Raw genomic sequence first — 10978 nt, forward strand, 5'->3', positions numbered from 1 at the left:
CAGAAATCATGACAATCAGCAGCACTCAAGGTTTTTAAATATTATAATTTCCACCACTTTAAAGAGACAAATCTCACATCTCCCAGGTTCGAAATATCCTAAGGTTTCTTCAACCCGGCTGGAGGCAGGTGCCCCACCTAGGGATCATCTGTGGCAGAGGGCTGGGGGGTAGGGGTAGTTAAGAGCCACGTGCACGCACGGAGGGAGTTGCGGTAGGTAACGGAAAAGCTACGTTGAGAACAGAGGGCACTATAGTCTCCTGACATCCACTCAAAGAAAAATAATCCCTTTTCTTCTATAGCCCATCCATTTCCTCTGTGTAATTTGATGAGCCTTGACTAAGTTTCAGAGGTTGCTCTAGGAACCTGTCTCAGTAGGTCAGTAACAAATCTGAACCACGGGGGATTTCTTGCTCTTCCTACACTCTCATTGCTGGATGGCTGGATCTCTGCACTGTCACCCACACTCCCAAGCCAGGCCTAATGGAGCCCAGCGCCCATTCCGTGGCAGAAAGAAATGGGGCACACTGGAGGTCTCTCACCAACCACTAAATGTTTCATCCTGGAAGTTCCACTCACAGTTCATTCACTGGCCAGAATTAACCACATTGGAAAGTACATATGCCTGTCAAGTGGAGAACCTGGATAGTTTGCCAACAGCTCTAATTACCACCCTAGAACTTTACAAGCGTTATACTGAATCTTCACACTCACCACAGGAAGTTTACCATTATCCCCACATTAAAGATGAGGAAACTGATGCGCAGAAAGGCAAGGCAACTGGCCCAAGATCACACAGCATGTGTGTGACTAGCGAGGGCAGCATCTGACTCTACAGTCCATTCTATTAACCATTTATCTCTCTTTACTGCCTCCCTTGGCTTATCTTCTGTGTGGTCTTCAGCACTTCCATTGGCCATTAGATCTCTTAAAACATAAAAATGGGGACCTGGGTGCCAAGACAGTTACCTTGAACTGAAGCCTGCCCGTGTCCCACTCTACTCCCATGCAACCTGAGACTGATTTGGGGGACCATGGGATTCCGTGGACACAACACTGTAACACAGGTGCTGAATGATTACACTTTAAAAACCATACTCTCTCCCGTGGCCATGAGGGTCAGAGATGACTTTTTTAAACATGCTGACACTGTCTTGGATAGGCTAGATGCTGGGGATGGAGATGAGTAACAGGATTCCTACTGTGGGGCCTGGACTAGGTGTCTGTGCACCCTTGTACCCCAAGTGCCCGGATATAGTAATCATCTGATAAATACTAGTTACGCCGAAGACAAGGAGAATGTGCGACAGAACATAAATGTCTCAACACAGGGAGACTGGGGGGAAGTATTTAAATCCTGACCTTGCCACGTCCTAGTATCTTGAATAAATGGCATCACAGCTCTGGGTTTCACTTTTTCCACCTGAAAACTGAAGCCAATAATAGTAGCCATGATGCAGAATTAAGAGTTAGGATAAAATGAGATGATATACATACATGTAGGCTCTTGGTTCCAAGCCTGGCACATTGTAGTAAAGACTCAACAAACACTAAAAACTATTATTAGTCTTAAGGCTTTCGTATTTTCAGGAGAGAAAAGATTAAGTATAATAATACATGTTCCTTTTGGAGGAAGGTTTAGTATAAAAGTGACATTTAAGCTAGGGGAGAGGCAAAGGGATTCCAGGTAGGGTAAGCTATAAAGACAGACTCAGGGCTGATCTAGGATTTAGCATCATCCTTATATATATATCACAGATGAGACAACTGGTCCTGGCAGGTACGTCCTGGGAGGCAGTGCATTAGACTGGAAAGCCACATGAGAATCAGATTCCGCTTCTCCTAGAACTCGTCTTCTGTTGGATCAGGAGCGGAAGGCAAACTTCCTAGCTTGGGATAAAGAAAAAAAGTCTCCTCTGATGTTCACCTGACCAAGACGGTAACTCTGGCTCACCCACAAAAATGAGTGCTCTTCTACCTGTTACCTGGAGGCGAGGCAAAACAGCCTCTAAATGAGGACACAGCACACACTGATACGACCATGGACTTACTGCTAAGATGTGGAGGACATCCTTGGCAGTGTTCTTTATGACCTATCAAACTACAAGTTTCTTTCAACCTCTGATCAAAGCCTCTGTGCTCTATGCAACATCTTTCTAGAAAAATACACAGGTTATCAAATTTTTTTTTTCAGAAAGTTCATCACCTCCCTGACAGCCATCTAGTCTAGGCTAAGAAACCAGGGTCTGGGTAGGTGCTGGGCCCCTTTGAACACTATGACTCAGTGCATCTGGTGTACCCGGAAATCTAGACACTGTTCTACACCAAGCCCCAGGTCTCTCTGCCTGTTGGCAGCAGTAGCACACGAGGGAAGGCTGGATTCACACCACAGGGAAGTATAACTGGCTTCGGAGCCAAGTCATCCTGCCAGCAAGACTGTCTCCAGACTCAAACCCAAGGGTCTAGCCTCAGCCAACCAGCCCCAGGTCAGGTCACAACTGATTTACTGGGGTCTCAGAAACATGGACTAAGGCTGTTTCCTCACCAATATTCACTCCTGATGTCAAAGGACACAGGATTCCCCACTAAATGGTGATGGCAAATGGGGCATTTTCTTGTCCTTACTTCAGTATTTTAAGTCAATGCCCAGTAAGATGATTCAATCAGAGGTGCTTATGGAACCATTCCCTACATGCCAGATATTGGGCTCGGGACCAGGAATACAACAGTGAACAAAACCAACACAGCCCCTGTCCGCCTAGAGCTTACAATCTTGGCATTAAGAGAAATCACTTCTACTCTCTTAAATTTGCTGTGTCCTAGTATGTAGTCCTAGTACGTAGTCAAATTTTGCTGTACTCCAAAAATTAACACAACACTATAAAACAACAATTTTTAAGATATGTATAAATCTGAAAATAAAAAATTTAAAGAGAAATAATCAACTATCAGGTCTTGAAGAACCTTCCGTACTCAGTTCACCTCTGTGCCTGACAAATACTACATTAATATGCCTGTCAAGTGCTTAATAACTACATTTTACATCATCTCATCTTTACCTCAACTCTGAGGTAGGTTTTCCACTGTCTACAATAGAGATGAGGAGATCAAGGCTATTAAGCAGAAAAGCAGACCTCTGTTTTGGTCTGTTGAACCCTCCAAACCCATGTTCATTACTCATGGCCTTCCAGCATGAGAGGCTCCAAACCCAGACGTGCCTCTCAACTTGCTTTCTTCTTACATTTGAGCAAGTGGGACCACCACATGTGGCCATTACTGGCCTCACCTAGGCCCTCCCTTCAGAAAGTTACTAAGTTACTGAATACTAACCATACTCCAGGCACTGTCAGCAACCCCATGAGGTTAATTTCTCCCTTTTTACAGAAAGGGGGGGTTCAAAGGAGCTGTCACTTGCCAGACTTCAGCTTATGCCAGGTCAGCAATGAGTCGGCATCCCCACCCAGGCTGAGATACCCGAGCGAGTGCTCACTGAACTGCTCAGCCCACAAGTCAGAAAACAGCCCTTTAGGAAAAGTATCAGGACAATCCCAAGAGAAAACAGTGAAACTTACCCTTTTCTGGAAAAAAAAGAAATCAAACCTATACATCAAACAGGTCTATAGTACCTAACATCTTAACTTGTAATAAGGCCTGCAATCTGGTAGCCTTTTATACTTTGGCCCACATGACCAGAAAATAATTGAAGAAAAATAGCTGCTGGGTTTTTTTGTAAGGCTATTTTCTGCCACATTCATCCCACTCCCATGCCAGGCAAATACAGGTGGCTAGGAACACCATTAACACATCCAGGCCCTCTTTCAAGACTCCCTTCTCCTTAGCCAGACTCTCAGACCTACCAAGAGTCCAGCCTGTGCTATCCAATGGGGAACACCAGCCACAAGGAGGCTAGTCATAATAAGATGTGATTTAGGTGTAAATAACTATAGTGTTCGTTTCAAAGACATTACAAAGAGTAAAAATCCCAATCGCTTTTCGTATCAATTACATGTAAAATTTTTAACCTTCTGAACACAAAATGTTACTTAAAAATCAATCCCATTTCTTTTTACTTGTCTTCCTGTTGCTACTAGAAGGCTTAACTACACATGTAGCTCTTGTTACAGCACTGCTCTTAGAAAGGGGTAGTGCAGCCCCGGTCTGCTTCACAGAAGCCAGCCTGCCCACTTTGGTGGTTACGCTGGGCATCTCCCAGGTGAAGTGGTCCAGTACACAAATTCTCCCCAATTCCAGAATACACCTGGTGACAGGTTCATAGTAAAACTAGTTTTTAAAAGATGTCTCATTCTTTTAAAATGACATTTTATAAACACATATTGCTAAAGTCACTGATACGCCATCTAAATTTACTTCAAGAGAAGTCTGAGTGAACTGTGGGCTCTCGTTATCTGCTCCCTTTCCTTATAAGCATTTACATAGTTAATTGCAGCCATATCATTTATTTAGGGCATGAAATGTGTACTCTTTCAAGCTAAAAACAGGAAAGGCACAATTCCTTCCAGGGTTAAATAAGACTCCAGAAAGGGACAGCTTCACCACCTGGACCTCAAGCCAGTCAACCATCCGGTGTCAGACACACCCTCCTCTGGTGAGCCAGGAGAGTGATGGGGTAAGTTATCCCAAATCAACTTTCTTGTTTACTTCAGGGAAAAAGCATTCACCAATTAACACAAAGGCTGTACACTGCCGCAGACGCTCCTGCTACTCTGCTGTACAAAGTTCAAAACGACTGAGGGAAGCACCAGAGTCCACTGAGGCATTTTATTTGCTCGTATGTATTACACCCCTAGAAAAAGAATCCAAGGATCTTCCCCCCTGTGTGTTTTCGCCTTGCTTCTTCATGGTCCATGATGCCGGCTGACGTTGTCAGTACAATGAAACTATGGAAAGTTAAAAAAAAAATGTTGGTGAGTTTTCCTAAACATAGTTCAACACAGAGCTGCTTTTTAATACAAAAAACCACCAACATTCATCAGTGCTTAAGATGCCTTCCCATAATGGACAGACTGCTGCCGCCTGCGGGCTGGCTCCTAGACGCAAACAGAGGCTTCAGCTACACGTGCTCATACAGCCCTGCCCTCAGCTGACAGCAAGAAACAATGCTATTCAGTCTAGTCAAAGACAAAGAACAAACCATAGGCATATGTAGAATAGATGAGATTATACTGTATAGCACAGGGAAATATATACAAGATCTTACAGTAGCTCACAGCGAAAAAGAAGGTGACAATGAATATATATGTTCACGTATAACTGAAGAACTGTGCTCTACAGTAGAAACTGACACAACACTGTAAACTGACTAACTCAATAAAAAAAGTAAAAACAAAAAGAACGAACTCCTTTAGCTTCAAAACGTCACTCTACTCTTAAGGAAGTACTGATACAAACCTGACTGAACTATTTCTGCCACTTAATGTACACATGATCACAAACTATTGTACACACAGCTAATTGGACAAAGGAGTCCCACCTGGCCCAGCTACCCCATAAATTACCATGGGGATCAAAATAAGGCATGTAAGATGGTATGCTAACTGTGAGGCATTAAAACTAGTATCATAAATACAATCAGAAATCACTGTTCATATAGACTAACCATGAAGCGACAGCAAATTCCAACATTGCCAAATATATGACTGGGGGCTAAGTTATCAACAACAGATAGATAAACACTGCATCAGATCCTAAAGTGCTTTACCAGAACTAAATCAGGTGATATCTTTTAAGAGTCACTTTTAAGATGAAGAAATCAAGGCTGACTTGCCCAAGGCCTCATAGCCTTAAAAGAAAAACAAAGATTTGAACTCAGTCTCTTATCAAAGATGAGTATTTTCAAACTGAGTTTCCTCAAAAGATCTAGGGTTCAGAAGTAATTCTGGCCATACAAGGGGATTCACAGCAAACATGTATGAACTATATGCACTGAGCTGAAACAGCAGACATTGAAAGGCACACAAATTTGTCAGCCTCAGCTTTCACATGCCGCCCAGAACCTGGACCTAACACATGAAATGTGGCAACACAGGAGCTAATCCTGAGGTCAAGCTGGTTGGAATGGAGACAATTACTGCTGTAACTAAAAAATAACTCCACTCAAGCCAAATTACATCACAGCAATCCTTAGCATTAACTTCTTTTACAAAAGGAAAATCAACTCACCCAAACTGACGGGACGGGAGCAGGTTATTCTGCCATTTTTCTAGATCTTTGAGTTGCACATCAAATCTGGGGCTGATCACTCCACACTGTAAAAACAAAACAGAAAATGCTTTTCACATTTCACCAATAACAGAAAAACTGAGTAACACTAAAAAGTATTTATAACGGAAGTCATATAAACCAACCGAACATTTAATAGGTAACTATGCCGTGCCATCTTTGATATAAATGCTATCAGAAAAAAAATACTGAATTAAGGCTACACCAGCTTAGAAGAAAAACCAAACCACTGGAAAAGTCAAAAAAGAGGTAAAACACAAGGCATCTCATGAGTGTCAGGTCACCAGTGTGCATTCCTACAGCCTGGAGACAAATGACCAAATTTTAAAGAGCTAAGAAACCAAGTCTTAAGACAGATAAAACTGTAGTCAAACTTTTTAACTTAAGGTTGAAATTATCGTGAGAACCCAAATCCTCCTCTTGTAAGTTAAAACGCATAACATTAGAATTCCTAAACAAGCTCCACAAGCACTAAACTAAAAACTAAGAACTGCTGCTCCACACCGATGAAGGACCAGTAACCATTTCTGGAGCATACTATCCCACAACACCACATCTTCTCAAACTAACATTTCCTGGCAAAATGGATAGGAAAGCAGAAAGCAGTAAGGATTTTGTTATCCCATCTGCTTGCTACTGGGAAAACAGCAACAACTATCCTCCAAAGTGAGAGTTCTCTAAGAGCCAAAGCACTGTAATCAATCATATCTAAGCCATTAAACACAGGAAGTGTTCAAACATCCTCTAACAGGCTACATGAGACTACCCATGGGTTCACAAGGTCTATGACTAGATCAACTGGGAAGATGAGGGGATCCAAAGGTGCCTTAATCTGAGCTAAACATGATCCCCCGCCACCAGCTGCTCACATCACTACTCTACAAATCACCAGCATACTTAAAAATATCAAAGCAGGTCTCCCACTATCTACACACAGCAAATGATCATGTGAGCACTCAGGATTAGTACCACTGAAGTGTATACTTCAATCAGCTAAAAAAGCAGACAGGCAGTTTTGTGTATCATTAAGAAGATCCCAAGACAGTAAAGAAACTATGAAGTTAGGACTCACTTAAGTCTTTGGAGCAGTTACGCATCACCGAACAGATACGAACCCACAGAAACTGAAAATGACCTATCAGGCCCAACTGCCCTCTGGCAGGAAGCCCACTCAGGTTCTTTTTGTAATACTATACTATCAGCTACAGGTGCCAAGGGCAATCCCACACTGGATGGAAAGAATACAGGGACAGGAATAAGGAAAACCCAAGGAAGCTAAGTGAAAGGCCTTTCTGAGGTCACCACATCACCACTCCCAGGCTTTTATTTATTCCAGCAGCAAAAATCCCTCTAGCAGAATTCCAGAATTCCCTCTCGCAATCTTAAGAGGATATGATTAAGGCCAGAATTTTCTTCATCTACAGTGTTTAAACCCTACCTACTTTCCAGCCTCATTACATTTTCAGGAAGGTACATTCATCTGTTGCATGAGTGGGCAAATTTCTTCTTATATAGGAAGAAAACTGAAATTCAGAGAAACCCCAAACTAAGTTTGTTTTGCTAAAGTCAGCTAAATAAGTGGCAAGGCCTGGATTCCAACTACCAGTAAGCCAGAATTTTTCAAACTATTATACCCTAGAATAAGGATGCCACAGATGAGTTCCATTTGAGAAATGCTCTTTTCAAACTTATTTCTCAAGCTATTATGTATAGTGAATGTTCAAGAGGAATTTGAAACAGCACTTCTGCAATCGAGTTTTTTGCTTTTTAACATCAACCCAATCTTTCAGATGTACTATAAACTATACACTGGAAGCAGCTCTTTCCCAGGCTAACTAGCTCAGAGACCTTGAGCAGGACTCAGATCTCAGCTTAACTCCTAAAAATAGAGAAAAGAAAAAAAACGACACATTCTCTTCTACCTCAAAAACACACTGTGAGGGTCAGGGAAGAATAGTAAATCCACATCCTTCTCTGGGATTGGGATCTAATGGCTACAACACAACAGAACAAGACACAGATCCAAAATTACCTTTGAAAATTCTTCAAATCTCTCCACAAAGGCTTCACATCCAGTAGTTTTCACCTGACACTAAGAAGTTAACCGTGCATGAAGCAAGTTCACTATCTAGGGAAGCAACTTTGTAAAGCAGAAATTGTTGGACCAGGAAATAACGTCACCAATCAATCTGTCCCCACCACTAACCACTCACTTTCTGGGCCACCTTTCCCCACTCAGTTGGTCAGCAGGATCTCAGACTCCCTGCTAATGTGAAAGCTACAAACCTGAACTCAAAGCAAAGTAGCAGTTCAGAGACCCTAATCTGCTAGTAGACAAACACCTGCCCCCCAAATACGTGGAGTTAAACCACAGTGAAAAGAATCAAACTAGGTTATCCTTACAATTCAAACTGAAAGGGAGAACAAACCTCAAAGGCAAACAATCAACCTATGACAGCAAAACCGTAAGTATTATATTGTTAGAAAATCCCGTATTTGGCTCAGAACACCCAATACACTGACAGGATTAGTGGCTTTGAGCCACCCAGGTTTAAGCCACTGAGGTGGACAGTTTATACCACTAAAGATTCAAAACACCAGTACCACCAGTTGTTGCTTCACCCCCACCCTCCCAGGTCTCCCTCCCTTCAGACAGCCTATTCCACAAACACTAGACCAACTCACAATTCTACCTGGAGAACAAATGAAGTAAACGTGATACAAAGATTAATGATTCTAATCAATTTCTAATTTTTTAACCTAACTAGATAAAAAACAAGCACAACACTGCTATTTGGTTTTACAACAGCAATTACGACACCACGTTAGATTATTTTTAAGGTTCTCAAATGTGGGAAATAATCAATTCTTACCTTATTTAGCCTGCCTGTGAGGTTCACAACAATTTTCCCAGCTCTGTGATCATCGATGATTTCAAATTCGCCAATGTAACCTACAGAATATAACTGACTGTTATAATTTTTAAGGTTCAGGGGACAACACCCAAAACAATTCCAAAAAGGGGATTCTTTCCTCCTTGCCCCTTCATAGCTTCCCACTCCCAAAGGCTACCTCGTGCCCAAGACGTGCAACAATCCTCCTTTCCATCTCAAGCTCTTAGAAGAGCCCAGGGGCCCTTTCAGTGACATGTTGCAGCTGCAATATTAGAGAAGGACCATTTTAGCTGCCAAACACCTAGCAGGGCAACCGTCACAAACCTCCACAGTCCTGATCTACTCAGAGTTTCTTGAACAGCATGATTTATCCAGACTATCCTGTCCACAGCTCAAGTCAACTGAAGGATACCTTGCTCCCCTATCTTCCCAGTCCTCTCCCCGAACATTTAATTTCTACAGGACCCACACCCTAGTATGTTCACATCAAAACATAAAACCCAGCAACACACTTACCATGCTTCATCATCACAGTTAGAAACCGGACAATGACTTTGGAGCACGGCCTAATAAGAACCTGGCGTTTGCCTCTCTTTTCGGCATTGTTGATGCTCTTGAGAGCATCAGCCAGAACGTTCATGCGCACCATTATGGCTGTTCAGGGAAGACACAATAGGAATTTTAGCGACATTGCCATCAACAGACACCCGACTATTCCACTGCGAATACATCCTTTTCTTTCTGCCTCTGTCATGACGAAATTTCCCTATCTTTAAGCAGGCTGGTTCCCCAGAGGAACATGTCAACTACCAAGAATATCAGCTAAGGTAGTCAAGTTATTCAGAACGGGACCTGATAATGACGAACAATGTTTCCCAAACTACAGGAATCCAGCAGCGTCTGTACCATTAACATTGTCCTTTAAACCAACTAGCCAGATATCGGCCTTGTCCTAATATGCAAAAGATACTGCTTAACTTTCACCTATTACTGTTGAAACTAAAACGTCCGTCCTTGTGCCATCCAAAACTATATCCAACAGCAAACGTACCACAGTGGCAGATAGGAACGTCCTAAACGCACCGACTGGACTCCATCCCAATGAGCACGAACTTCGCTTAATAAAGTTTTGAAAGCTAAACACAGAGACCAAAGCACGTCTCAAATGCAAACAGTAGGGATTCAACCTACTTCCTCAAGCTCAACAAACTGTCTGAGGGAAAACCCTGGAGCCCGGACGAGGTTAGTTCCCAGCAAACCGCCACCCCAGGCAGGAAGCAGTTTTCCCTAAGGGTCGTTAGTCTCCCAAGCTCCCAGCGCGGTCGCAGTAATGGGAAGCTGCAAGTCCCAGCCAGCGCCACGGTCCCCGAAGCTTCTCGGAGCCAAGGAGCTACCTCAGCCACTAAGGAGAGGTCCTGGGGCAGTCAATCAACTCCGGGCTACGGCCCCTCCGGACGGCCGAAAGCTCCAGGTCCCGCCAGGGCTGCGGCCTGCACCCCAAAGTCCGAGCTCCCCAGAGCGCAGAGCATGGGATAGCCGGGCATGTCTCTCCCCTCCGCCTGCCCAAACCCCCACAAGGCCAGCATCCCCGGCCCAGGAGGCCTCCGGCATCCTCGCAGAGCACCGAAGCCAAACCTCAGGTGGCAGGATGGCACCGATAATCGACGGATGATGTTGGACAGCTCAGAGAAAGGTACTCACCGGCACGGAAAGATGGCGGAAAGAGGACGGGAGGGGCGAGCGCACGGAATTATGGGAAGCGGTCAGACTATCGCGAGACTTTCAAAGGACCGCCAAAAACAAAAAAAGATTGCCTAGTGGAAGGAGGTGTGCAAAGGGGCGGAG

General features: G+C 43.6%; 1 protein-coding gene across 1 annotated transcript; it reads right to left on the bottom strand.

The window, feature by feature from the left end:
- Positions 1-4764: 4764 nt before the first annotated feature.
- RPS15A (ribosomal protein S15a) lies at positions 4765-10978 on the bottom strand. The gene is made up of 5 exons (XM_006212093.4): positions 10835-10978; positions 9650-9787; positions 9113-9192; positions 6180-6265; positions 4765-4897 (listed from the first exon to the last, which is right to left on the bottom strand). The coding sequence occupies exons 2-5, from the start codon at positions 9780-9782 to the stop codon at positions 4804-4806; spliced, it is 393 nt and encodes a 130-aa protein (XP_006212155.1). The 5' UTR covers positions 9783-9787; positions 10835-10978; the 3' UTR covers positions 4765-4803.

This window comes from Vicugna pacos, chromosome 18, assembly GCF_048564905.1.
Source record: "Vicugna pacos chromosome 18, VicPac4, whole genome shotgun sequence".
Lineage (NCBI taxonomy): Eukaryota > Metazoa > Chordata > Mammalia > Artiodactyla > Camelidae > Vicugna > Vicugna pacos.

Bases quoted from the DNA above. Each gene is read 5' to 3' on its own strand.
- RPS15A (XM_006212093.4), bottom strand. From the start codon at position 9,782: ATGGTGCGCATGAACGTTCTGGCTGATGCTCTCAAGAGCATCAACAAT. The intron at 9,193-9,649 runs GTAAGTGTGTTG...TATATTCTGTAG, and splicing joins AACTGTGATGATGAAGCATG to GTTACATTGGCGAATTTGAA. The intron at 4,898-6,179 runs GTGAGTTGATTT...AACTTTCCATAG, and splicing joins CTCCCGTCCCGTCAGTTTGG to TTTCATTGTACTGACAACGT.